At 55.9% G+C, this 26,662-nt stretch overlaps 10 protein-coding genes across 10 annotated transcripts; 5 read left to right on the forward strand and 5 right to left on the reverse strand.

Annotated features, from left to right (window-relative positions):
- Positions 1-3,251: 3,251 nt before the first annotated feature.
- Positions 3,252-4,778, forward strand: adg3 (putative secreted beta-glucosidase adg3; the record flags this gene model as incomplete). The annotated part of the gene is made up of 3 exons (XM_037320360.1): positions 3,252-3,617; positions 3,669-3,901; positions 3,953-4,778. 3 exons carry the CDS (start codon positions 3,252-3,254, stop codon positions 4,776-4,778), a joined length of 1,425 nt encoding a protein of 474 aa, XP_037180834.1.
- Positions 4,779-5,749: 971 nt separating this feature from the next.
- CGCA056_v005106 (PCI domain-containing protein) lies at positions 5,750-7,450 on the reverse strand (the record flags this gene model as incomplete). Its single annotated transcript, XM_037320361.1, has 3 exons — positions 5,750-6,715; positions 6,766-7,069; positions 7,122-7,450. 3 exons carry the CDS (start codon positions 7,448-7,450, stop codon positions 5,750-5,752), a joined length of 1,599 nt encoding a protein of 532 aa, XP_037180846.1.
- A 490-nt stretch (positions 7,451-7,940) lies between these two features.
- CGCA056_v005107 (Acetyl-CoA acetyltransferase) lies at positions 7,941-9,331 on the reverse strand (the record flags this gene model as incomplete). Its single annotated transcript, XM_037320362.1, has 3 exons — positions 7,941-8,138; positions 8,189-9,133; positions 9,176-9,331. 3 exons carry the CDS (start codon positions 9,329-9,331, stop codon positions 7,941-7,943), a joined length of 1,299 nt encoding a protein of 432 aa, XP_037181129.1.
- Positions 9,332-10,441: 1,110 nt separating this feature from the next.
- On the forward strand, positions 10,442-11,071 carry UBC2 (Ubiquitin-conjugating enzyme E2 2; the record flags this gene model as incomplete). The annotated part of the gene is made up of 4 exons (XM_037320363.1): positions 10,442-10,483; positions 10,545-10,609; positions 10,672-10,896; positions 10,948-11,071. The coding sequence occupies 4 exons, from the start codon at positions 10,442-10,444 to the stop codon at positions 11,069-11,071; spliced, it is 456 nt and encodes a 151-aa protein (XP_037181126.1).
- A 1,495-nt stretch (positions 11,072-12,566) lies between these two features.
- On the forward strand, positions 12,567-15,576 carry KLP1 (Kinesin heavy chain; the record flags this gene model as incomplete). Its single annotated transcript, XM_037320364.1, has 3 exons — positions 12,567-12,686; positions 12,764-15,186; positions 15,330-15,576. The coding sequence occupies 3 exons, from the start codon at positions 12,567-12,569 to the stop codon at positions 15,574-15,576; spliced, it is 2,790 nt and encodes a 929-aa protein (XP_037181125.1).
- Positions 15,577-16,526: 950 nt separating this feature from the next.
- CGCA056_v005110 (uncharacterized protein) lies at positions 16,527-17,656 on the reverse strand (the record flags this gene model as incomplete). Its single annotated transcript, XM_037320365.1, has 2 exons — positions 16,527-17,471; positions 17,528-17,656. 2 exons carry the CDS (start codon positions 17,654-17,656, stop codon positions 16,527-16,529), a joined length of 1,074 nt encoding a protein of 357 aa, XP_037181754.1.
- Positions 17,657-19,096: 1,440 nt separating this feature from the next.
- PPM1 (Leucine carboxyl methyltransferase 1) lies at positions 19,097-20,238 on the forward strand (the record flags this gene model as incomplete). The annotated part of the gene is made up of 2 exons (XM_037320366.1): positions 19,097-19,364; positions 19,421-20,238. 2 exons carry the CDS (start codon positions 19,097-19,099, stop codon positions 20,236-20,238), a joined length of 1,086 nt encoding a protein of 361 aa, XP_037180928.1.
- Positions 20,239-22,437: 2,199 nt separating this feature from the next.
- APS2 (AP-2 complex subunit sigma) lies at positions 22,438-23,014 on the forward strand (the record flags this gene model as incomplete). Its single annotated transcript, XM_037320367.1, has 3 exons — positions 22,438-22,469; positions 22,545-22,614; positions 22,685-23,014. 3 exons carry the CDS (start codon positions 22,438-22,440, stop codon positions 23,012-23,014), a joined length of 432 nt encoding a protein of 143 aa, XP_037180926.1.
- Positions 23,015-23,737: 723 nt separating this feature from the next.
- Positions 23,738-24,679, reverse strand: CGCA056_v005113 (uncharacterized protein; the record flags this gene model as incomplete). Its single annotated transcript, XM_037320368.1, has 1 exon — positions 23,738-24,679. One exon carries the CDS (start codon positions 24,677-24,679, stop codon positions 23,738-23,740), a length of 942 nt encoding a protein of 313 aa, XP_037180927.1.
- Positions 24,680-25,277: 598 nt separating this feature from the next.
- CGCA056_v005114 (uncharacterized protein) lies at positions 25,278-25,964 on the reverse strand (the record flags this gene model as incomplete). The annotated part of the gene is made up of 1 exon (XM_037320369.1): positions 25,278-25,964. One exon carries the CDS (start codon positions 25,962-25,964, stop codon positions 25,278-25,280), a length of 687 nt encoding a protein of 228 aa, XP_037181757.1.
- Between the last annotated feature and the right edge of the window lie 698 nt (positions 25,965-26,662).

Genomic DNA, 26,662 nt, shown 5'->3' on the forward strand with positions numbered 1-26,662 from the left:
CGGTCTCTACAGGTTTCTCTCGAGGGAAACAGCACTAATCTGACTTGGTCATCACAGCGTTTTTGCTTACATCTCGAATCTGAAAGAATGACACAAGCCACCAAGGCCATGGAAGGCTGGTACTGAACGTGTATGCATGGCATGGGTGTTCGCTCATCGTGAATCGGATGTAGCGAAGCCACAATGACGCATGCCAGGGTCGTTCCAGCGGCAGGAAATGAATGTGTCGCCTAGCGGCGTTTGCTGCTAGCAGTATTCACCTGGTCTTCTGCGCCAATATCGCGGACAGGGACGGCAGCCCAATGCCCAACAGTCTCCTCGCAACGTTTTCCTAGATTTCGTCACAATTACCGTGAAGATGCTTTCTTGAATCCACAGTACATTGCTGCTTGGAGAAGTTCACCTTGAAGCAGATCTTGATCGAAGGCCTCAGGTGCCTCAGGTGCCAGATGAGCCTCCTTCCATCCAGCGGACCCTTAGCGAAGCTGAAGTCATCCATTATCTACACGGAGCCGAAACTACAGCATCTCGGCGACAAGCGTTGTTGGCCGTACGATGACCACAAGCTCAGAAATATTCTCTACGTCACGAAGCATGTCAAATCAAGACTGATCAGTTGGTGCTTGGCGCGGGGACGCGATGCCCCAGTCTCATTTAAGAGAGCGAGGATTAAGGCGGGCATGGCGTGACCTAGCCTGTTCGCGGCCCTTCGGAAGACCTAGCGCCTCAAGAATTGTCATCAGAAACTGCAAATGATCATCCATCAGTAATTGCGCTGTCAGCCTTGTGCGGGCTATTGGAAAATCCTTCCAGTCGAACAGAAGACCGTTGAGGACGTCGACTCTGGAACGCCAAACATTGGCATGTCGCAATCTGGGACAGCTACACAGACGATGCCCACGATTTGAGTATGCGAGCACGGGAGATTCTAATCGCGGGCGCGTCTAAAGGGTCTGGCATGGAGGTTTGGCTAGGCCGACTCGGGCACAGCTCGCTGGAGCGCAATTTCCTGCTCTGGCGATGGTGGCATCTGGCACCCCGGATCTCTCGCACGGCCAGCAAAGATGATAGATCGCATCCGCTTGCTGGCTGACAGTTGCTCCGGCGTTGGCTCGTTCACCTTGCCCGAGTCAACGAGACTGGGGCTGGAGAATCGTCGGAGAGAAAGAAAGCTCGGTCGCTTTCCTGGGCAAACGGCACGTGGGTTCACACCAGCTGAGGGTCCTGGGACATGAGGCTCATGCAACATGTCCACTTGCCAGGATGGTCGGAACGCCCTTGCGAAGATGTGCAGTTGTGCTCGACAAGGCTCTCGCAAAGGGAAGCAACACCGAAGATTTTGAGGGGGAACCCGGATAGTTAAGGAGGCAAGCCGCAGGCGAAGTTGAAAAGGGTAAGAGCGTTTCGGTCTGTGGTTCAAGCCTGGAGGCGAGCGGTGCAGGACCGACTCGACGTAGGAGTAAGGAAGTTAGGCGCTGGCTTTGGCTGTTGGGGGCTTGAATCTTGATAGGAGAATCGGTCCACGGAAGGGGAGGAGGCGTCGTTTGGGCCTCGGCATGGTGGGGCCTGTTCCAGATATCGTGAGCTGCGCTTCCAGAAGGAGAAGGCAAGACCGCTGGATCATGGCGTCGGTGTTGAAGAAGGCGTTGCTCCGCATTCCGCACTTTTGCATTCCAGCGCGGCGAGAAATTCGGTCCAGGAGAAGAGTGTGAGCTTCATGCAACCCTGTGAGGTAGGCGACCCATTCGTCGCACTATCGTGTGTTTTGGTGGTCAATTCAGGAGGTCGCAGCGACAACGGGACGGAGTGTGGGAGTCTGTAGTCGGGGTCGTGGTGCTCAGGGGGGAGAAAATTTCGTCGAAAAGCGGCAAAGCTGAGCCTGTCGGCCGAGTCGACTGCGACGTTGTTTGCTCAAGTCGCACGTGGAATTAAGCTTGATGGATAAGATTGGATGACAGGTTCGCGTGTGACATTGCGAACGGCGCTTCTCATCAACTCTTTGAATGGGCGACTGCCAATTTGTCACTCGTCTGCACGCTTTCTCTCTCGATCGAGGACGGCGCGGAGAGGCTCATCTGGAGGATTGCCCAATGTGGAAACGTCCCCTCGCCGGTCGACCAGCCGGCGCCTCCTGCCCCCTGGCCGTGTGTGTGCGCCTGCTGTCGGGTCTGGAGTTGTCAGTGTCGCGCTGGTCAAACTCAATGGGCGCCGCGGTCAGCCATTTTCCAACGGCAAGGGCAACCGCGACGCCATTGGGAGGTGTTTGGCCAATGAGGAGCGGTACCTGCGTCAATTTATGCATGACCTCACAGGTAATGTGCGGAAATGCAGCACTTATGCAGGAACTGGGCAATCGTGGAGGTCAACACTAAGAACCGACCAACCGTCAGCCTCCCCGTTGGGCTGGGCCCGTGCTTCTCATTTCGTTTGGCCCCAGACGTCTTAATCGCGCGCTGCCTCCCATTGGCTCCTGTGCTGAACAAGTCAAGCTTTGCCGAGATGACGGCCGAGTCTGATTGGCGAGTGCACCCAAACTCCAGTACCCCCGTCGTTTTCATTTCCCCCCGGGCCTCGCATCCTTGAACATCGCAAGGCCCAGTCCGCTCCAGTTCGTCCAAGCCAGTGCAAGCCTCTGCCTCACCCCGGCCATCACCACCGCCCAATGTCGCCATGACCAGCCGGAATCCTTGGGCGCGCCCCTCAATGCCCTGGTCAAACCAGTGGCTCTCTCGCAGCCCTCTCTCCTCTTGCGGCCAACAGGGGGCAGATCGCGCAAGGATCTTTCGACTGGCTTTTCGCCAATGCCTGTCAACGGCTTGCTGCACCGCACCAATCGCCCCGGGCACACTCGAGCACGATTCCCGCCCCAGATGATTGTTGCTCGTTCATTTCATCGTCGGCCCATCCTGCCACCTCTACCCTCGCGAGTTCTCCTCTTCCCTTCTCTTGTCCTTGCACCGCATCCTTACGCCTTGCCCAGTCTCCGTTTTGAGACGTTCCGCTCTTTTCACCGACATTCGCTTGAACCTTTTCGCTTTCTTCCGACTCACGCTTGTTACCGAATCAACACGCGCGCGCCGCCGCTGCTCAGTACGCCTTGCCTCCATGTTATAGCATTGAGTCCGGACAACTACTCAACAGACCGCCGCTGTTCACAACTTCACGCGACGCACGCCCTGCCGGACCGAGACTTGGCTCTTTGAATTGTTGGAGGACTTCACGACAACTCGCGACGAGACCCCGCTTCCGAGATGAAGCTCACTACGATTCAGGCCGCCGTTGGCTCGGCCATTGTGTTGCTGTCCGCTCAGCCGGCCATCGCCCACGACTCTTCCCATCGCCATCTTCACAAGGCGCGGCCCGCCGTTAGCCGCGCTGAAAATGTCGAGCAGCTTGTTGAGAGGGAAGTCATCAAGAGGACCTCCGACGGCAAGGCCATCTGCAGCCTTCCCAGCGACTCGAGCTTGGTCAAAGTTCCCGGCGCTCAGAACAATGGCTTTGCCATGAGTCCCGACCAAGTCTGCACCGAAGGATCCTACTGCCCTATCGCTTGCAAGCCTGGCATGGTCATGGCACAATGGGACCCGAAGTCGTCCTACACTTACCCTTCCTCCATGGTGAGACTGTCTCGGGTATTCTTACTTAATTCCAGGCGCTGACCAACATAGAACGGCGGTCTTTACTGCGGTTCCGATGGAAAGGCCACCAAGCCGATCAAGGACGCTCCTTACTGCGTTGAAGGCGCCGGCAGTGTTGAGGTCTACAACAAGTGTGGCAAGACCTTGTCCTTCTGCCAGACCGTCCTGCCTGGTAACGAGGCCATGCTTATCCCCAGCGTCATTGACAAGTCTATCACTCTGGCTGTTCCCGACCCCAGCTACTGGTGCAGCACCGCCGCTCAGTAAGTGACATTTGATTTTTGCGAGAAGAGTCTCTTTACTAATTTTGATAGCTACTACATCAACCCTCCTGGTGTCACCGATGAGGGCTGCATTTGGGGTGATGAGTCCAAGGCAGTTGGAAACTGGGCTGCTTACGTTGCCGGTGCCAACATGGACAGCCAGGGCCGTACTTTCGTTACTCTCGGCTACAACCCCATCTGGGAGGGCTCCTCGTTGAAGAACACGAAGCCTACCTACGGCGTCAAGATTGAGTGCCCCGATGGTGGTTGCAACGGCGTTCCCTGCGCCATTGATCCCTCTTCCAACGCCATTGGCACGGTTACCAGCAACCAGGTCGGCACCGGCGCCGGCAATGCCAACTACTGCGTTGCCACCGTTCCCAAGGGCCAGAAGGCCCGCATCATTGTATTCCCCCTTGATGGTTCCGGCGGCGATGACTCCTCCTCTGACGACAAGAAGGATGACAAGAAGGACGACAAGGTCGAAATTAAGGTCGCCAAGTCCACGCCCTCACCGACTCCCACTCCTACCCCCACTCCTACTCCGACCCCGACCCCGACCCCGACCCCGACGCCATCTTCTTCTGCTGCCCCGACTTCGAGCAGCTCTAGCGCCAAGAAGTCCAGCTCTGAGTCGTCTGCCTCGGCAACGCCGACTCCCACTGTTATCCCTGGTATGTTCCACGAGAACGACACGGACACGACCACTACGTCTTCCAAAGACTCCAAGATGACTACCCTTGAGCCCACCGCCGCTTCCACGACTGAAGAGGCTGCCCCCGCGACCACCTCCAAGGAGAACGAAGGCGTCAGACAAGGTGGTGGGGCCATCGCCGGCCTCATCATTGCGTTCGTCGCAGCCACGTTCCTATACTGACTGTCACTTGACTTCGGTAACATCTCTTCGTTTCGCACTAGCCAGCAGCAGCTCGTTCTTCTCTTCAAAGTCTTATGCTTGCCGATATGACGCAGCGCCGTCCTTATGCTGCTACTCACCGACCTCGACGTTTCGGACCCAGCCCGCTCGGTCGGATATATCTTCACGCTCAAGGGCAAGCACGCTTGCCACGTACCCTTCTCGCTGCTGGCAATTCTTCGCTTCGTCCGTCGCTCACGAACAAGCGGCAAATCTTTACATACACGCCGGTAGCAGATGGCGCCTTCATCTTTTGGACGTATTATATCAAATCTCCCGCGATGATTTCGCGGCAGTTTAGTGTTTATTGTTTTAGCAACCTCGCGTCTATGGCGCGAGCTGGCGCGAGCTGGCGCGAGCTGGCGAAGCATTCTTCCGGGTTCAGTCACCTGGCCTCTCTTCAAACGGAGGCATTTACACTTTTGGATCGGCTTGCTTCTCATCTATACCCATTTACGTACGCATTATTTTTTTGTCATTTTTTATCTGAGGATATGTGGAGGAAGAGGATATGATATTGAAACATTAGTCATGACATGACGGGGTTGGGGGACCGGAAAATTTCATTCTTCAGGGGGAGACTTTTGCAAGATGACTGGCTTGGCGTCAGACGTTGGACGTTGAAGGTGAGATGATGTTGAGGATGAGACACGACGACGTGTGTGTGTGTGTGTGTGGCGAATCTACACCGCCTTGGTCCGTTTTTTCGACAATTTCGTCGGATGGAGGATCCCGGTAGCAAGGCCCTGCCTTATGATGGGCAATCAAATGAAAGATTCAAAATCAACCATTTCCGGTCTTGCTTAAAATGGTGCTGTGACTGCTCGCTGTCTCCCAGGCATGCCATGCTATCTTTGGCCCGTAAAAGTGGTAATATCAACTGGGTATCATTATTCTGCAGCTATCCTATGCCTTTGACACTGTTTCTGTGTTTAACCCTTTACCCATCCCGGAACGTCGTCCAGGTCAACTTCCTCCTCGTACTGTCTCTCCTTGATCGCGGTCCACGGTGCCGGCCACCCCGCCAGCGTCGGACTCTTCTTCGTGGCACCCATGACTGCAAACCGTCCCTGAGAATGCGCAATGTACCCATGCATGAAGCCCAACTGGATCAGAGTCGCAACATTCATCTCGACGTCGTCCATCTCAACGGGGCTGTTCCCCCACACCAGCCCCTCGTTCGGCCGCAGCTTCTTCGGTCCCCCGGGCGGCGGGACGAGAGTCGACGACGCGTCGTGGGAGACGGCCTTCATAAACGCCGGCGTGGCATTGGAGGGGCGCTGGTGCTTGGAGGGGATGTAGCCTTCTAGCCTGCGCTGGAGGTACGTAGCCGTGGTGTGCAGGTCCGCGAGGTCCAGTGTTGCCGCCCGGCGGGAGGGTGCTGCCGCCGCGTTAGGGTTCGTGTCGTCGGGCCCTGGGGCGTATGTGAGGAGGAAGGTCTTGCGCGCGAGGGAGCGCCACAGGAGGGGCCGGAGGCGGTGTGTGAGCACCAGCAGCAAGCCCTTGTCGAACAGCCACTTCTCGTGGATGGCGAGCGCGTTTTGGAAGAGGACGAAGTCGCCTCTGCGGATCGCCTGGGATAGGGGATGGAAGATCGGGACGAGGCTGGCGGACTCTGGGCGTGAGAGGAGGACCTTGGAGGGCAGGCGACCGAGGAGAAGGTTGCAGGGGATGAGGTAGCTGAGCACCAGGCAGCGGTGTGATGTCAACGCGGGCGGGATTTGGAGGTAGGCCTCTTCGAGGCAGAGAGCTGCGCGGACAAAGTGGCAGTTTGCAAGGTTGAAGCGGCCGAGGTAGTAGAGGAAGGTGACGCGCTGGGCTGCCGGGTAGAGGGACAGAGGCGGGGAGTTTGTGGAGATGTTTGTGAAGATTTGCTTTGCGAGGTGAGTTCTCCGGCACTGTATATCGTTAGAATCTGGTCACCGGCGATATGTCGAAGCTGGCTTACGGCAAAGAGGAGTTTGAGCACGAGGTTGGCGAACATGTAAACGCCAACCTTCTTCCCCTCGGGCTTGCTGTAACGGGTACTGGAACGGTCTGTCAGGCAGGTGGTGAAGATTTTTTGGATGATCTCAGCCGACGTCTCGGCGATGGACTTGCGGTCGTCTGCGTCGACGTTGCGGATTTGACGGGTCAGGTCGGGACGCTTGCTGAGCATCATGGTGAGGCGCGATAGGGACTCGCACAGTGACATTGCCGTTTTGAGGAGCATTCCGCCATAGGTTGGGTGGGCGAAGGCGGTGCTGCAGGAGCTGGGTGAACGTGTCAATGACTACCCGCAATACATGCTGGACACACACTCACTTGACCAGCCCGCTCAGCAGGGTATGTGCGCCGAGCAGATCGTCGTAGTCAACATCGCGCCAGAAGAGCATATAGTCCTTCATGAACGTGATGAAGCCCGGCCACGGCGAGCCCTGGCCTTCCGGCACGTCGTCCTCTTCCGGTAGACATTTTTCAATCGTATCTTCCAGTCCGCTTCCCGAACGGAACTGGTTGCGCAGCTCGGCCGCGAGTTGGTGATACTGTTGATGCGCGTTCGGCTCAACCTGGAGCCAATTGCGGAGTTCGTCGCTGTTTTGGGCGCGCACAAATGTGCGAATCTGAGTAAGGAATTGTACTAGAAGCGCCATGGTGGTGCCTCCCGTGTTAAGATGCTGGGAATGGGATGAATGGGGAGATGCTGGACGGTGAGGAAGCGAATATGAGCTTGGGGCATACGATGAGACCTCGTCGGTGGTCAAGGTAAGGTGTGAGGTGGGTTCTTCGGTGAGCGGGAGCAGGGATGTGGCGTTCGGTGAGAGAGACTGGCGTTGCCCCGCCAGGATGGTACCGCGTCTAAATTCAGAGCATCTTCACCTCATCACTTTCTACGCAGTCTTTCAAATTGTCTCACAGAACACCAATTCCTTCATGACAGGAAATATTTGTGCTTTTTGATATGTGGCTTTTCATGTACAAGTGTACGCCGCCCAACATCTTGCGCCTAGATCTGTCCTTATCGCCGCGTCTGAGCGGCTCGCAACCTAAGAATCACACGAATTGAGCTAAACCTGCAGCCTCTCTTTTGAAACCGAGCTGCAAGTAGCCAGAGCTAGAAGACGACGTCCGATCTACATTGATTTACACAGACTCGACGCGCTGCACCACAATCGCAGTGGCTGCACCTCCTCCGTTGCAGATGGCAGCCACACCGTATTCGCCGGGCTTCAGCTGGTGCAGCAGTGTTACGAGAATTCTCGACCCGGAGCTTCCGAGAGCGTGGCCGAGAGAAATGGCTCCTCCGAGGGGATTCACACGCGCTCCCTCAAGGCCGAGGATCTAATCGACAGTCAGCGGAAATCAAGTGGCTTACGAGTTAATATGCTTACCTTCTCATTGGCCTTGATGACAGCGGCGAAGGCCTCGTTAAATTCCCAGACAGCCACCTGGTCCTTGGTAATTCCGGCTCTCTCCAGCGCAATCGGAACGGCCTTGGCCGGGGCAATTGGAAAATCAACGGGGTCGACCGCAGCATCGGCCGAACCGCAAATCTTGGCCAGAACCAGGGAGCCTGATCCGTACTTTTGAGCAATCTCTTTGCTTCCCAGAACCAGCGCGCTGGCACCGTCGTTCAGAGTGGACGAGTTGGCGGCAGTGACGGTTCCTGTGCCGTCACGGACGAAGGCGGGCTTCAGAGTGGGGACCCTGTCGAACTTGACATCGAGGTATCCCTCGTCCGTCTCGATGACGGTATCGCCCTTCTTTCCGGGAACGGTGACGGGCGCAATCTCTTCGGCGAAGGCATTCGCCTTCCACGCGGCCTGGGCGCGCTTGTAGGACTCAATAGCATACTGGTCCTGAATTTCACGGGTGATCTCGTACTTCTTGGCGGTGTTCTCAGCGCAGTTGCCCATGTGGAATTGGTCGTAGACGTCGGTAAGACCATCCTTGATCAAACCGTCCTCCATCTTGACGTGCCCGAAAGGCGGCAAACTCGAGGAGCGGGGGACATAGTACGGCACTCTAGTCATGTTCTCCATGCCTCCGGCAATCTGGGCCTCTGCCAGACCCAATTGGATGTTCTGCGCGGCAAAGACAACCGCCTTCAAGCCTGAAGCGCACACCTTGTTGATGGTAATGGCCTCAACGCTTGACGGGAGACCGGCAAAGATCAAAGCCTGGCGAGCCGGCGCCTGCCCGACTGATCCTTGCAGCACGTTTCCCATGTATACGTCGGAGATTTTGTCGACAGGGACCTTTGACTTTTCGAGGGCAGACTTAATGGCGACAGCGCCGAGCTTCGGCGCGGAGACGCTCGTGTATGATCCATTGAACTTGTCGATACATCAGCCGACGGTCTCAACTTGTACACTTACAGGGGTTTCTACCTTTGCCGTTGGCGTTCTCGAACCACTGAGAATGTATGCATCGCGAATCTCTTGCCTCAATGCCGCTCTCGTTGAGAACAGGCGAGCCGCAGAGGCCTGCTTTGCGAATAGGCTCGGAAGCCTGGAGGATTGTCTTGAATACATGGTGACACGGTGACAGGCAGGCTAGAGAAGGATTGACAAGGACGGCGGGCTTTGAGACGATCCAACGGGCACAGAAATAGATGGGATGGCTGCAGCTATTTTACAGAGGGATGGAAGACGGCGAACATGTGGAAAGGCGCGGGCGGCAATAGCTTACCCGAACTGTTCCCTCCCGCCTCTGCCTGCCTTACCCCAGGTATGCTGCGGGCTTCCTCGGCTTAAGGAGGGGGAAGTGCACGGGCGGGGCCGAGCTTCTCATGACCTCACCCCCCTCAGTGTGAACCCCAGGGTCGGCAAGCCGAGTCCCCCACCCCGGACCGTGAAAATATGGAGGTTGCACTTGCAGTTCGCTGGCTGCCGTCACTTTTTTTCTGCAGTGGTTCCGCGGCTGCATCCCAAGTGCTCCAGATTCCTTGCTTCCCCGGAACGGCGGAACATGGCGGCATATGCCTGTCGATTCCGATATCGTCGCGATCATCGTGTACGAGTGTAAATCACCGGTCATGAACCCGACACCGCGGCTCCGTAAATATGCAGGCGTAGGGTTCAGTAATCAGACGTGCGCATTGCCAATAGATCAGCCTGGAATATCTGTATTGTAATTATCGACGCCGTTTGTCAGCCATGCTTTGTCACCTCTCGCCTGTGTAGGGCGCATCATCAGAAGCCAGAAAACAGATGAGGCGTCTCGAGACCTGCAGAGTGTCACTGCTTCAGTGTCCCAATGGCTCGAGTCGTGTGCTGCGCCTGGACCCGGGGTCCACTCGGCGTTGGTTTGGTCTCGTCTGATTCGCGTTTAATCTCCCCGGCACTGATTGGCCACAATCCAGAGACCCACTGATTGCGCCTAAGCGGCAGGCGGTGGTGACTGCTTCCCGCGCCATCCTCTCGGACTTGTGAATTCAATATTCCATGCCCTTCCTTTACCACCTCCACGGCGCTTTCAAGAATCGTCGGAATCGCTTCGTTCCAACATTCACCAGAGTATCTCGGAATAGGCCATCAGCTCTTGGGCCTTGTGTGCATTTCCGAACCACAGCTTCCGCGATAGCTCTTGTCTCCTACCCCTCAGTCCCGGCAATCAGTCACCGACCGCCACCGACCGCCACCATGTCTACTGCTGCCCGACGTCGTTTGATGCGTGACTTCAAGGTAATATCTATCGCTGGATTTTTCTTCGATGAAACATCACCACTAACAGCATGGATGACAGCGCATGCAAACTGACCCTCCCGCGGGTGTCTCTGCCTCTCCCGTCCCCGATAACGTTATGACTTGGTACGCCAGACCATCCACGGGCCGACCGGCTTTCCCACATGTGACTTACAGAAGCTCTCCAGGAATGCCGTTATCATCGGACCTGCCGATACGCCCTTCGAGGACGGGACCTTCAGACTCGTCATGCAGTTCGAGGAGCAATACCCCAACAAGCCGCCCGCCGTCAAGTTCATCAGCCAGATGTTCCATCCCAACGTCTACGCCACCGGGGAGCTCTGCTTGGATATCTTGCAAAACAGATGGAGCCCTACATATGACGTCGCAGCGGTGTTGACGAGCATCCAGAGGTAAGGCGGCTTTTGCATCGGACAGGAGATGCGTAGGCTAACCATCGCCAGTCTGCTTAATGACCCAAACACCGGATCGCCAGCGAACGTCGAGGCTTCCAACTTGTACAAGGACAACCGTAAGGAGTACACCAAGAGGGTGAGGGAGACGGTTGAGAAGAGCTGGGAGGACTAAATTGCAATGATACCACAACAAAACACATACGACTGTCATGAACAACATTCATAGCCTCGCAGGAGCAGGGTACGCCCATGAGGGATAGCAGGAGGGCTGCGTCCGGGACGCTGGAGGACAAACAGAAGCACAGCCGTCAAGGTTCTGACCTCACAGTGTTGTGGCACTAACACGGCGAGGGCCGGAGCTGACCAGACACATTCCTTGGTTTTGCTCGCATTAAGCAGCTGGGGCATCCGATGAGGTGGGAGTGGGGGGTTTGGCGTTTCGGCTCGTGCTGTCCTGTCTGAATGGCTTTTGGGGCGGTCCCATGTTGCGGTTGGCGTTTCGCGGTCGTGCTTCTCTTGGGTGACGTTCGTCCTCAGCTGGCTTTACAGGGAAGTTCGCAGGAAACGCATTTGGGTAGCGAAATACCAAATCTATTGTCCATGATGCGGCCCGACGTTTGTTTATTATGGCTGTGATTAACCACTACGAAAGCGGAGCAACCCACCCCAAACACACAAGGAGTCAACCGTGCAAAAGGTGCCAACTTTCATCTCGAACCTGTCGCGTGCCTGGCTCTGGTCCCTAGTGCGCAATGCGCCAGGCCGTCTGTTGTGTGTGATGAGCACCTAGGTAGGTGGTATTCAGGGAAACAATCCCGCGGGCGACCGTGGGTGTGTTCACGGCCAGTGGGATGGCGCTGTGTGCGCTGTACTTTCAGCGGACGGACATGGAAACAGGGGACCAGATCGCTCTGGGACGGACCCCTCGGCTGTGCTCGTTGGTGAGGTGGGGATGAAACCACCAGTGAGGATGAAATACTGCAGTGTGAGCGTGTTTTTCTTTGACCGCGCCGGTGCCCAGCGACTGGCTGTGAGTGTGGTGGGGGGCTAATGAGAGGGGACACCAGGAGGGAGCTGGCTGAGTTGAGCCTGTGAATGTGTACCTTTTGTGTTGTTTTTGCCGGGTAGGTACCTTCTCCCAGGTCACCCCCTCCTCTTTCCTCCAAGGCTCCTTACCTCGCTCTGTGAGACCACACTGGACTGCAGCGAGCGACCCATCCCGTTCTCAGTACTGTGACTCTGACTGTCTTGCTGCAATCAAATATTCCACGCGAATTCTAGCGCGTCCCGTCATTTGCATCCCAACCCCAAAAACTCCCAAACAATCTCAATCTCCTTCCCTTCTCCCCTTCTGCCCCTCGACCGACTGCCTGGCTGGCTGCAAATTGCTGCTGGTTTGTGCTGCCGATACCCTTCCTCTTTTGCTTATCGCCTTGCAGAAAAAAAATACCTGCGATATGTCATTCTAGCAGATTATCCCATATTCTGCACACCGTCATTTCATCCCCGCCTTGCTTGTGTGGCCTTTCAACACACGCCCCCGTTGCCGTGCTGCGACCGCCTCGTGCCTCGCAACCCGCAACCTTAACCCCCCTATACCGCAACACCACGCCGATCGGGATCCATGACCTTGGCTGCGACGCCTCTTGGTCTGCAATACCGTCACGATGTCTAGCGCAAACAGCATCAAGGTGGTGGCCCGATTCCGTCCCCAGAACAAGGTTGAACTGGAGTCGGGCGGCCAGCCCATCGTCGCCTTCAATGGCGAGGATACTTGTACCCTCGACGTAAGTATCAACACTCCGGGCCCGACTTCCTGTGGCGCGCATGTATGCGGGCACCCGACTAACGGTATGTCTCGCAGTCCAAGGAGGCGCAGGGCTCTTTTACCTTCGACCGAGTCTTCGACATGAACTGCAAGCAAGCCGACATTTTCGACTTCTCCGTACGCTCTACTGTCGACGACATCCTCAACGGTTACAATGGAACCGTCTTCGCCTATGGCCAGACCGGTGCCGGAAAGTCCTACACCATGATGGGCTCCAGCATCGAGGACGAGAGCGGCCGCGGTGTTATCCCCCGCATCGTCGAGCAGATCTTCACCAGCATCATGTCTAGCCCCAGCACCATCGAGTACACCGTCCGAGTCAGCTACATGGAAATTTACATGGAGAGGATTCGCGACTTGCTGGCTCCTCAGAACGACAACCTTCCCGTCCACGAAGAGAAGAACCGCGGTGTCTACGTCAAGGGTCTCTTGGAGGTCTACGTTTCCAGTGTTCAGGAGGTCTTCGAGGTCATGAGAAGAGGTGGAAACGCCCGTGCCGTCGCCGCCACCAACATGAACCAGGAGTCTTCCCGTTCGCACTCCATCTTCGTCATCACCATTACCCAGAAGAACGTCGAGACCGGCTCGGCGAAGAGCGGTCAGCTGTTCTTGGTTGATTTGGCCGGTAGCGAAAAGGTCGGAAAGACGGGTGCCAGCGGCCAAACGTTGGAGGAAGCCAAGAAGATCAACAAGAGTTTGAGTGCTCTGGGAATGGTCATCAACGCCCTGACCGATGGCCGATCGTCTCACGTTCCTTACCGCGACTCCAAGTTGACCCGTATCCTGCAAGAGTCCCTCGGAGGTAACAGTCGAACAACCCTCATTATCAACTGCTCTCCCAGTAGTTACAACGACGCCGAAACTCTCAGCACACTTCGATTCGGTACTCGTGCGAAGGCGATCAAGAACAAGGCCAAGGTCAACGCAGAGCTCAGTCCCGCCGAGCTCAAGGCGCTGCTCGGAAAGGCCCGCGGCCAGATTTCTACCTTCGAGGGCTACATTACAAATCTGGAGGGCGAGGTTCAGCTGTGGCGTGCTGGAGAGACTGTGCCGAAAGATAAGTGGGTGCCTCCTATTTCCGCAGATGGCGTTGCCGGGGCCAAGGCGGAAGCTAAGGCAGCCCGTCCATCAACACCGTCCCGCCTGCTTCCTGACAGCAGAGCCGAGACGCCAGCCGTCTCTGAGCGCTCCGGAACACCAGGGCCTCCCCTCGACAAGGACGAGCGAGACGAGTTCCTGCGCCGCGAGAACGAGCTCCAGGACCAGCTTGCGGAGAAGGAGTCCCAGTTTACGACGACCGATAAGGCTCTCCGCGAGACCAAGGAGGAGCTTACCTACCTCAAGGAGCACGATGCCAAGACTGGTAAGGAGAACGAGAAGCTCCACGCCGAAGTCAACGAGGTCAAGATGCAGCTCGAGCGTCTGCACTTCGAGGGCAAGGAGGCACAGATTACCATGGACGCTCTGAAGGAGCAGAACGCCGAGCTGACTACGGAGCTCGATGAGGTCAAGCAGCAGCTCCTCGACGTGAAGATGAGTGCCAAGGAGACCAGCGCGGTCCTCGATGAGAAGGAGAAGAAGAAGGCTGAGAAGATGGCCAAGATGATGGCCGGCTTCGACCTCGGCGCTGATGTGTTCAGCGACAACGAGAAGGCCATTACGGAGGCCATCGCCCAGCTGGACGCCCTGCATGAGGTCAGCGCGACTGGCGAGATCGTCAACCCTGACGAGCTTAAGGCGCTCAAGTCTCGATTCGTCGAGATTCAAGGAATCGTCCGTCAAGCCGAGCTTTCCGTATACAGCGCTTCCTCGAGCGAAGCGGACGCCCGTCGTCGTGCCGAGCTTGAGGATCGCCTCCAGACCCTCCAACAGGAGTACGAGGAGCTTCTCACCCGTAACCTGGGAGATACCGATGTTGAGGAGATCAAGGCCCGCTTGGAGAGCGCCTATGCCGACAAACAGACCACCTCCATGCAGCTGGTCGACGAGCTCAAGGCCGAGATTGCCCAGAAGGCCGCTGAGAATTCCAAGATGAAGGCTCTCATTGAGGATCTCCAGCAGAGAGTCAAGGCCGGCACTGCTGCGCCCACGACCAACGGCAAGTCCATTCAGCAGCAGATTGCCGAATTCGACATCATGAAGAAGAGCCTCATGCGCGATCTTCAGAACCGCTGCGAGCGCGTTGTCGAGCTTGAGATCTCGCTTGATGAGACGAGAGAGCAATATAACAATGTGCTCCGGTCATCCAACAACCGGGCCCAGCAGAAGAAGATGGCCTTCCTCGAGAGGAACCTGGAGCAGCTCACCCAGGTCCAGCGCCAGCTGGTCGAACAGAACTCGGCACTCAAGAAGGAGGTCGCCATCGCTGAGCGTAAGCTCATTGCCCGCAACGAGCGCATCCAGAGTCTCGAGAGCCTGCTACAGGATAGCCAGGAGAAGATGGCTTCGGCCAACCACAAGTATGAAACCCCAGCGACTCCTGTCCCTTCTTTTAGTACCCCAACCCCAGTCAAACCTCCCGTGAACAAATTAGGGAGAATCCCACACGTTTTCTTTTCCATGCTTAATTCGTGTCTCATTTCTAACGACTGGTGTCTTGTAGATTTGAAGTACAGCTCGCTGCCGTCAAGGAAAGGTTGGAGGCTGCCAAGGCTGGCAGCACTCGTGGCCTGAACTCGCCCTCTATCGGAGGATTTAGCTTCTCGGGCGCAGGCAGCCGCATTGCCAAGCCCCTCCGGGGTGGTGGCGGTGACAACCAGGGACCTTCCATCCCCGTCATCTCCAGCATCCAGCAGAATGAGGGCGGCTCTAGCAAGCGCAGCAGCTGGTTCTTCTCCCAGAAGTCCTAAGAACGTCTCGCAGCTCGCTAACCCTCGACTCCTATCTCCCGAAACGTCAAAGGGTGTGCGCACCCATAGAAATGACAAAGTATGTGATTAGACAACAGCTCGGCGCGGACTAGACCGCTATACCCCCCGCTGTGTTGATCTGGCGGCGGCTGTTCTTTCATACTCTTTTCCTGCTGCTCTGCCTCGCAAATTCAATTTTCTTTGGTCATTATACTGGAAGAGAAGTTGATTAGACAGCAAGATTCACAGACATGGGCCACATGATTAGTAAGGGAGGTGTTGTTCTTCTTCCACGGATCGGATCGGTTCACGCAGTTGGATTTTGCTCGAGACAAGCAGTTCTGGGAGGCCTTTGTCTTTTTTGTTTTAGTCGCAGGTGTTAAGGCAAGAGCGGATATACACAAGTATACGACAAAGGCTCTTGAGGTGTGTGGGTGTGGAGAGGAAGAAAGAGACAAAGGCTGGGTGGGAATGAGCAGAGGATGAAGGATCACGAGAAGACGGCCAAAACGGCGTGTGTGCCGCTGCTGCATAGTTATGAGGGATTGCCATGACACGACGGACCTCACTTACGAACCCAAAGAAATTTGACGGCTAATGACACTAGATACTCAACTCTGGTTTACCCTGACTGATCATTGTAATTTCAATTTCTATGTGAAGTGCTATGAAAAATACTATCCCAGACTCAGTTGAGTGGGGAGGGTATTGCGGGAGTAGTGTGCCTGTGCACAAGCATCTAGATGATGCTAACAAGCAAGCAAGCAGTAGTAACCCATCTGTTCCCCGGTGCTAATGTCCTGCTTCCTGAGCAAAAGTACAAGTACACAGAAAATGCTGGCGCGGAGTTGCCAAGAATTTGTTTGAGTCTATCCACAGCTTGAGTTCCAAGTTGTCGAGTCATGACAACCTAGAGCCGCGGGGTGACCAAATCGCCGGCTGGCCGCAGTTTAGTGCTTGGAAGCCTTCATCATGAGAATAACCTCAGGCACAACGATGGCCGCCATCAGAAGGAAGGTCACGATGCAGACGGCGAAGATCTTGACGTAGAGGATGACAAGGCGCTTCCAGGCAGCGCGCGAGTAGGTGGCCCAGGCGACGGCCATGGTGGCATAGCCCTTGCCGCCGACGACGCGGGGCTCGACCTTGCCCTCGAAGGAGCGGTCGAAGGGGATGATGGTGTCGGCCTCCTCGGGGAGCAGCGAAGCCTGGACACGGACGAGGACGACCTCGGCGGGGATGACGACCAGGACGTGGAAGGCGAGGCTGATGAGGGTGATGACGACGCTCTTCCAGGCGTCGCTGGGGCTACCCTCGGTGCCGGGGACGGTGGTCGTGGGGGCGCCGAAGCGGAAGTTGGGGAGGTCGAGGCCGAGGGCCCAGCCGACGGCGATGGGGACCCAGGTGGCGACCAGGGAGGCGAGCCAGAAGGCGGCGACGGGGCGGGCGGTGGCTTCGAAGGTGCGCTTGAAGGGAGGGAGGCGAGACCAGAAGTGCAGAGGGGACTGGGGAGTGATGACGATGTGGACCCAAGCGGTGCTGAGCTGGACGAGCGAGAGGGCGGCGAGGAGGGTCGCGACGGAGGCGAGGATGTTGGGGAGGAAGGCGGAGAAGATGCCGTAGAGGGCGCCAGTGGCCAGAGCCTGGGCGACCATGCAGAAGAAGCCGCGGAAGTTTGCGCGCCAGCCGCCGTTGGCCATCAGGAGGCGGTTGATGGAGCGGAGGGAGGAGGTGACGGTGGTGGGGCGGCCGCCGGTGACCTTAGGCGGGATGGGGCCGACGCCGGGAACATCGGCGGCTTCGTCCTCGTTGAGGTTGACCGGGTCGTAAGCCGGGGGGTTCTCATCCTCGACGATGGTGAAGATGGGATAAACCTGCTGGAGGGTGTAGGTCAACTGCGAAGGTGTTAGTCGTGTGAACCTATTTGCTTTTTCCGGGCAGGGAAGCTTACAAGGAGAAGGACGGGAAGGAAGACAATGAAGTCAGCGAGGAAGACTGCAACAGACCACGGGGGCAGATCGTTTGGCTGCTGGCCCTCGGTGGCGCGTTTGTACACCGCGCTGGCGATGTGGTGCATCATCTTGGCGGTTTATCTGACGATCAAATAAACCAAGTTTTGCGATAAAAGAAACGGAGTTGACGATCGTGTCTATTTGTGATGATGAAGGAAAGAGAGAGGAAACAAACGACGGGGCAGGCGAGGGGGGTGTCCGACGTCAAAAGTCGAAGCAGACTGGGGGCGCTGGGATTCGGTTTATTAAATCCATGGACCAGTGCCACTGCGCTGCTTCAGAGAGAAAGTCTATGAGTGGTCGGTGCCCGGTGTGGTATGTGTTCCCCCCTTCACCCCCTACAACGACCTCACCTCGATTAGTGCCGTAGCGGGCAGTTTTAGCAGGCAGCAGGCTGACACAGCCACGCCGTGCCCCCCGCCGACAGATCCTTTCGCCTCCAAACGCCCAGCGAAGCCGCGCAGACGGCCTTCCGATGTCGTGTCCAGGTCGATTTGACCAGGCAGACTTAGGCCGGGCTGCTGGGATGACTCCCATCCATGTCTGTTTCCTGCGTTGGAGGCGGCCATGGCATCAGTCTAGCTAGCCGCTGGACAAATGGACTCGCGACATCGCGAACGCGGACGGCCGTCTCTGTGGCCAGTTGGCCTGGAGGCGTTTTGCTGTGTACGTACAGCATCGTGAATACGGGCGCTTGTAGCAAGGCGGAACTGTTCACGTCGTCTGAAATCTGGATGAAACTCCGTACTCTGAGTTTTTACTGTGTTCGAGTAAGTCCCGTCTCGGAAGCCTTCTCGACCAACCCTTCTCGTCCGGCATTGTTGGGATCAATTATTGATAGAAACAACTCGGAAACACTGTTTCGTCCAAGATATTGGACGCCCTACATTGCCTGACCCGACGTTCATCATGCCCGCCGTTCAGCTCGCCCTATTATTGCCAGCTGGAATGGGGAAAAGTACACATCCGCGCCGCGATCTGCCATGATTCGCCTGGCATGGCGAACTAAAAAGTACCGTTCATCAGCAAACGCCGACGCAGCCGGTAGGATTCGGCTCGCTTCCCAACGCGGTTACACGATACGCGCCGGGCACTCGAGCCGGTTCTCGTGTCGGGGGCTTTCCTTGATGACTGCTGTCGCCAAACCGTTTGGTCTGTTGGAAATGCATTCTGGCCATCAGGTTTGTCAGTCATGTCCGGCTTGGCAGGCAAAGTTCTGTTCAAGGTGAGACTTGAAGCCGTCTGCTTCCTGGCGGGGCTTGAAACGGCAATTCAAGCCACTGATTCAGGGTCCAGTGCACCCAGCGAGTCCCAGGTGCAGAAGAGCTGCAGTCCACTGATGCGACTAAGTGGACTGTGCGCCGAGACTGGTGACATGGAGCTGCCAGGTACAACTCTGTTTGTACTCCAGTGCCCCACATCGCAACTCCCACCATACGTCACCCGCATCAACCCCTCGGAGCAGCTCGCATCTCTTCAACTCCTGACTCAAATCACGTCTGAATTCCATGTCCGGCAACGCGATCCCAAATCTGCTGTCCCTCCGCGGAGCAAGGGGAGGCCGACCCGGTCGCGGGCGCGGTAGAGGCGGCCCAGGCGGCGGACCTTCCTCCGCGGGTCCGACGCATGACCAAACCATCCAGGGCACCGACGACGATGCCGCCGGATCACGTCTTAGCGCCGTCATTGTGGGATACCTCGAGGACCCGTACGCCCGCTTCTTCGTCGACGGCATGGCTGGACCGCCTCCCAGGAGACTACCCATCATCAACCGAGGTCCGTGTTGTCCAGGGTCTGCTTCCGTCGAGCATGGAGGCTGACCTCTATCCCAGGCACTTACACGAGAACCGTTGCTCTCGACAGCCTTGTCGACAGCTTTCTATCGGGTGCCGTTGGTTCGGGCGACGGGCCGAAGCAGAAGCAAATCGTCTCTCTCGGCGCCGGGACCGACACTCGCCCCTTTAGACTTTTCTCCAGGACCGACCGGCCGGGACTAGTCTATCATGAGCTGGACTTTGCCGTGACTGTGCGAAAGAAGGCCCGCATAGTTCAGGGCGTACCCCCTCTGCGTCAAATACTCGGTAACCCTTCGTCGGAGGAGGATGGTTCGTGGAGCTGTCAGCCTTCAGCTTCCGACAGCTACTACTGCCACGCACGCGATCTTAGAGAGCTCGTCCAGCCCGGCGCACCAACCCTCAAGGGACTCCGAACGGACATTCCGACTCTCTTGATATCTGAGTGTTGCCTGTGTTACCTGGAAACATCCGCAACGAAGGACCTCATCTCGTGGTTCGAGCAGAAGATTCCCGACCTCGGCATCATCATTTACGAACCCATCAGGCCCGACGACCCCTTTGGCAAAATGATGACGTCCAACCTGGCGGCAAGACGGATTCATATGCCGACATTGGAGAGCTACAAGCTACCGCAGGACCAAGAACAACGCCTTCGCGACACTGGCTTCGAGCATGCCAACGCGTTAACAGTCGAGCGGATCTGGGAACGGTGGGTGTCGTCAGACGAGAAGGAAAGGGTTGACCGACTGGAGGGGCTGGATGAGGTGGAGGAGTGGAAGCTGCTTGCCGACCACTATGTTGTAGCCTGGGGATGGAGGGGATCCGGGTTTGAACTGTTCAATTCCGGTAGATAGCGGGCATGGGAAGCTTCCCGTGCGAATGCAAGACCATCCGAGGTTGCAAGAGCACCAACTTTGGGGTCTGGTTTACAATCCATGAAAAGCGTTTGCTCTGAGATAGACTACACAGGTAGACAGTTGCTAGGGTCTGCTTCCTCGCTCTGTACTCCATGGCCACCCGGACTTGTGTTTGCTGTCCTAACCCAACTCATCAACAACGTATGATAAGGCGGCAGCCAACTTCAAATTTCGAAAAATCCACATCAAACTGGACAACACCGAAGAAATCGGGCAAAGATACAGAGAGTCGGTTAGGTGCTTTGAATCGCAGCTTGTTCGTGAGACACGACATCTGCTGGACGCACCACCAACTCTGAGAATTATTGTCATCGACCTTGATATGTTCCGCCAGCTTGTTGCAACCTTGGTGCAACGATGTTCCCGGTGCAAGCTAGATCTTAGACGACTATATATGTTGCGTACTCTAGTACAGAGTACGGTTTCTCCCAGTTGCGTTCGGCTGATGTGGACGAATGCAGGGGGGCAGGGGGTAGCAGTAAGCTTCACGTTGACCAGATGGCGTCCACTTGGCAGAATTCGACTGCCTTATCTCGTATGCTCCGCGCTGGAGGAACTAATAACGAATCAACACGACGATGCCCAGAGGGAACACCAAGCGGGAGGGCTATTTGACAGAGGCAGACCCAGATTGCCTAGGATTTGACAGTCTATTGGGGAAAAAGAAAAAACAAAAAAGAGATTCGGCTGGTCTGGCGAGGCTCTGTCAATTGGCCTTCCGCATAGACACCGATGGATGTTCCATTCTGATCGAAGATAAGTTTAACCACTTCAGCTCCCATCAATTGTCCTGGAGGCCAGCTTTCGGATCAGGTGTGGGCGCAGGGTGCCAGGTGAAAGGACTTACGCCAACCGCCCAGCGTCTTCTCGACCCGCTCCATCCATCGCCGCTCTCAAAGCTCTGGCAGGCGCCGCATTAGTAGCTCCTTTTGATCCCAAGGGTCGCCCTCTAATCTGCTTGGTGTATGCCTTTAGAGTGTGCCTCAAGATACGGGCATGGGGCAGTCAACAAGGGTATGTGAGATAAGCGGCTGCGGCAAGATCAACCTCGTTCGTCGATCCCCGGGCTCAGATAATCTGACGATGATGTGGAATAATCGTGTCAGAGCCCACCAAGTGTTGGAGTGAAGCATGTAGGTGAAGTGTGAAAGTCCACTGAATGAGCAGGGAACTGGCGATCCTCAAATATGGCATGTGCGGACCTAGTTCGTGGTGTTCTCTCGGGCATCAACGTGTTGGAATTAAGGGTTGGACAGGGTAGCGTAGAACAGGAACGACATCGTAACTCGCACTTTTCTCTCAGCTACTACGCACTATGCAACGGAATCGCAGACAATCATCGGGGCTTCCCCTTCGTGGGCGGAGGTCATAACAGTACAAGTCGACATCGTGAGGCCAAATCTTGCGTCAGTCGCGTCGCAAACGACGCGACAGCCTCACCCCGAACCTCTTAGAAAACAGCGATAGAAACAGGACGGTAGCCACCAACGCCAAGCTCCTCGATGCCTCCGCGGTTCGTGTGCGCTAACAATCAACCTTCTTCACTACGACCCAACGCGGGTGCCGCAAGCAATGAAAGCAAAAGAAATTTTGTCTTCTCCATCCAGAAGATTAAAAGGGTTCCAAAAATTCCCTAGACAGCCGAAGCCAACTAGGAGTGGTCATAGTTATAGTTTTCAACTAGCAAAAACACGATCTCGGACGAATCCTCACTGATACGCGTAAAGCCCTTGCACTCGGATGGAGAAGAAAAAGGAGAGAAATTTCGAAAGACAGCGGGGGGGTCGAGAGAATTTTTATACCCGTTCCCTGGCAGCTGGAGTGGGGCACCCAATTAGCCGCGGTACGTACCTAAAGCGACCTTGAGGTGCTCCCTCCTTTCTGCATTTGTGCTAGTGCGCACCTGCCTGGGTTGAGGCCAAAGTAGGACCCACCGGTACCGCTTGCCCAGGGGAAACAGAAACTTTGGAAGGTGCTCTGCAGAGCAGCACCGGCGGAAGGCATGCCGGTACGTACCACACGCACCCTCCGAGCTCCGCGTCCGCCGACTTCACATCTCAAACCTCTGCGACGCGCGGGGTGGAAAGGAAGAACATTCAAGACCACTAGGGACATGCGAATACCTGAACCGTAAAGATGCTGTCCTTCATCCTGATCCAGAACCGCCAGTATGTTTCTGTGCAACCCAGTCCACTCCTCCTGCGATCCAAAGAGGTTCTTGCTGACTGACATGCTATGATCAGGGGAAAGACCCGTTTGGCCAAGTGGTACGCACCATACAGCGACGACGAGAAGATTAAGCTCAAGGGCGAGGTAGGCAGCAGCCCATTCAGTCACAGTCCATCGCGGTAAGAAAGGCTAACGTCCTCTGTCCGCCGTCCAGGTCCACCGCCTCGTCGCCCCCCGAGACCAAAAGTACCAATCCAACTTTGTCGAGTTCCGCAACAACAAGATCGTCTACCGCCGGTACGCCGGTCTCTTTTTCTGCGCCTGCGTCGACACCAACGACAACGAGCTCGCCTACCTCGAGGCCATCCACTTTTTCGTCGAGGTCCTCGACGCCTTTTTCGGCAACGTCTGCGAGCTCGACCTCGTGTTCAACTTCTACAAGGTCTACGCCATCCTGGACGAGGTCTTCTTGGCGGGCGAGATTGAGGAGACGAGCAAACAAGTTGTGTTGACACGGTTGGAGCATCTGGATAAGCTGGAGTAATGTGCTGCGCCGCCGCGGAGGACAAATTAGCGTGCGTTGTCGGGGGAAAGAGGAAAGACAAGGGAACGTGGGAGGCTTACCTTTTCATGGGCCGCTTTTGGACCAGCGCTGCGGCTCGTCCATGACGCCAAAGGAGTACGGATATGGTGGAGTCTGGAGTTCAGTCGAGAACGACATGCACGACGTCGGTTCTCCTCGTAATTATGGAAACTTTTTGAATTTGGGCAAACTATAGGCTATGAACGAGTATCTCGGGGTTCAGTCCCCGTTTTTGGGAGCAAAACTAGGAGGTATGTCCTCGTATCCATCGCCCAGATGCCGATGTGCAGTATTTAGGCACAGACCTTAAAGACAGCCTCCCCTTATCTTCAGACCCAGGAGAAGCAATTCTGGGTGTGCAGCGCAACCCTTCGAACCCAACCCTGATATCCTGCCTCTTGTGTTTGTGCAAACGGATATAAGCACGTTTGAACTATCGTCCTCCGGATACGGAATCCGATTTGTACCGCACACGAGCTCAGAAGTCGGATGGATCGAATGCGCATAGGCGGGAGACGGCCGGGTCGGTATGTCGCAGAACGTTTAGAGAATAGGGCAAAATTTCCTCTATGAGCAAAAAATGCTCACGCAGCGGTGGATGCAGCCTCAAGCATGGCCAGTAAACATAAGCAAGTGTTAATTGCTGACGATCAGTTCAGCTTTTCGGGTGTTAGGAAGATCTCCTTAGTCTTCACACTTGGATGAGGCGGAGTCTTTGACGGTCAGGCGGGACATTCGCTTTGCGGCACGCATCTCCTCGTCCTCGTACATATCCATCGCCGTGTTGCGGCCAGCGACGTTGACGTACACGTTCTCGTGCTCCCGACCTTGGAAAAGTGCCTTGACGCGAGGGTCATATGGAGGGTCTCTCTGGAGAGGCTTTACCGTCTGGTGTGGCACAATAGTCTGACCCTCGGTAGGGGTCTTGACGGAGCCATCTGCAGCGTTTGTCATGCAAACATCACCGTCGGTGTCAGCAGAGACTGCTCCGCGCTGAACAGGAGAGCTCATCAGCGAACAGGCCGAGTCGTCGTCGTTGCCTTTCGATTCCTCCGTGTTGACGGCCTCTGTTTTAGCGAAGGTGGCATTTTGGGAGATATCAGGGCCGAACTCGTCGGCGGGGTTGTTGTGTCCAGCGATATTGCCACCAGGGCCGGTGAAAGGCATCGGGCTGTTGGATGGGGTCGACGACAGCTGAACGTAGCCGTAGGAAGCCAACTCCATTCCGAAGCTCTCAAGAAAAGCGTCGGCCTCAATACCAGCCTGCTCCCACTCCTCTTCAGAAGTAAGAGGAATGAAATCCTCCTCCATTGCGTCTCGGTTGACCGGCTGGAACTGTGTGGCATGCTGCTGACCGGAGGGGAAAGAGGTTGTAGAGGTCGGCTGGTTGAGTTGACCGATATTGGGCTGCTCAAATAGAGACTCCGCATCATCCCAAGGCAGACCTGCGGGAGGAGGAGAATCACGACGGACCCGCTTTGTTGGCGGCGTGTGAATATCACTCCAGGGAGAGAGTCTACCGTCGGAGGCCGCGATAGAGGACTGAGGGTGTTGCGAGGAACCTCTACTGGTGTAAGTGCCTGTGTTGGTCTTGGTGCTGTCCTCTCTAGCCGTCTCCAGCTTCATCTTCGTCTCAGGGCGGTATGAATCAAGACAGCGGTTCGAGTCGCGCCGACTGCGACGACTATGTCCGTCGATGGGAGCAATGCTGCTGCTGCGGGAACGGACAGTGCTTCCTCCGGCATTGGCACTCGGGCGGTATCTATCAGTGCAATTCTGAATGAAAGCGGCCCTGTCCACATTAATGTGGCCGTCGCTGCCTCGAGAAGTTTGCTGGACGGACGGGTTTCTGTTTCTTGCACTGGTCACCGCTCCTCCTTGTGTATGCAAGATTCCACCCATTGGAGCTGCAGCTTGATGAGCCAAGCGATCGTCTTCAGCATCCATAGTGGTTTGGTGCGATTGAGGGCCTCCAAGTGTCTTGGACAGAGAGGATCGTCTTGTAAATGAGTCGCTTCCGGGTTCTGCCTTCGAGGATTTTGATTTCTTGCGAGAACGTCCCTTTGATGACGGCTTGATGGGGCAAGCATTTCTGTAGTGCGTTCCGGCTTCACCACAGTTGTGACAGACGTAACTCTTGGGAGGAGGGCTGTCAAATGAGGGATTGGAGTTCGTGTCGCAATCCTGAACGAAATGGCCTGGTGAGATTTTGTCAGCTGGCTATTCAGTCGCTTGATGGTTTGTCTTCATCCGTACCCGGTCGCTCGCAGCGCTTGCACAGGTAGTCGCCGGTAGGGACGGCTGGAGCCGCTGCAGCAGGAGGCATGACGAAGATAGTCTCTTCTTCGTTCTGCGCTGAGAGCCACTCTAAACGTTCGCCACTGACACCGTCGTACTTGGACTTGTCGAAACTGGAGCGCCTGCTCTGTAAATCTGACTGTTGCGAAGCTGATGAAGATAGAGGAGCTCTGGTCTGCAGGAGATGCTCATTGAAGGTTGAGGAAGTGGCTGTAGCAGAATGGGCAGAAGCACGACGAGGCTGGTCAACCAGCTTCTTGAAGTGGATCTCAATGTCGCGTCTGGCGTAGTTGAACTCCCGCTTACCATCTGGGAAACACTTCAGGTACTCATTCTGGTGGTTCGAGAACGAAGCAAGAACCGGTCCCTTGTCGTAGCCTTCGCGGGCCAAAAAGTCACAACCTTCTCTGTAGACAACTGTGGAGTCAAGGGCGGAGTGATAACCAAGTCTTGGAATTTGCAATGTCATCCATTTAGTGTAGATGCCGAGGAACGTAGGCTTGTCAATGACGTGCCGCGAGGATCGAAGCAACTTCCTCTCCAAGCGACTCTGGCTCACATCCTGGAGTTCTCGTGACGTCAAGTCCAGAGCAGCAAGTTTGTCCCGGGACATAGCGAGGATATAAGTGCTTGAACCAGCTGAAAAGGGTATAGAATAGAGCACGAAGGCGCTTCTGAAAGAAAAAATTAGTATTGCAGTTTGTGAAGCTTCACAAGGACTGTGTAGTGAAGGCAAGCTGAAGGTGCGACAAACGTGAAATTAGGTTAAGGGAACGGCGCGTTAACCGCACTGAATGCGGGCAGGATACTCCAGAAAGAGAGGTGTTGTTGTTTGTGAGATTTGAAAGAAAACAACCCCAAATGTGAAGTAGTGCGATCCCAAAAAGTTGGTGTCGAGGGTTGAGTGAGTGAGAGAAGGGTGGGAAGAAGGCGCGTAGTAGGACCTCATGCCAGAAGTTTTGTCAGTGCAGGTAGGAGCCCGACTACAGGAAGACTGCAGTGGAGCGTTTGATACTCCCGAGACAAAAAAAGGTCCAGACGGCAAGGAGCCCGAGGTGCGATTATGCTGCCTACCGAGGCCAGCACTTCCTTCATTAGGCCGAGTCCTACTATCCAGACTCCACTGTCCTCCGTGGTTCCTCCATCTTCAACACCGTCGCGGATTGTCTCTCCCTGACGGTATTTGAAGCACTTTCGCCGATTTCTGGATAACAAGCCACGCCTAGGCTACATAGGGGCAACGAAGATAGCCGCAGCGACATTGAATGATTACCACGGCTATTCATCGGGGAAAGAGCTCACCAACTGCGA

Source organism: Colletotrichum aenigma, assembly GCF_013390185.1.
Source record: "Colletotrichum aenigma strain Cg56 chromosome Unknown KSG_Cg56_contig03, whole genome shotgun sequence".
NCBI lineage: Eukaryota > Fungi > Ascomycota > Sordariomycetes > Glomerellales > Glomerellaceae > Colletotrichum > Colletotrichum aenigma.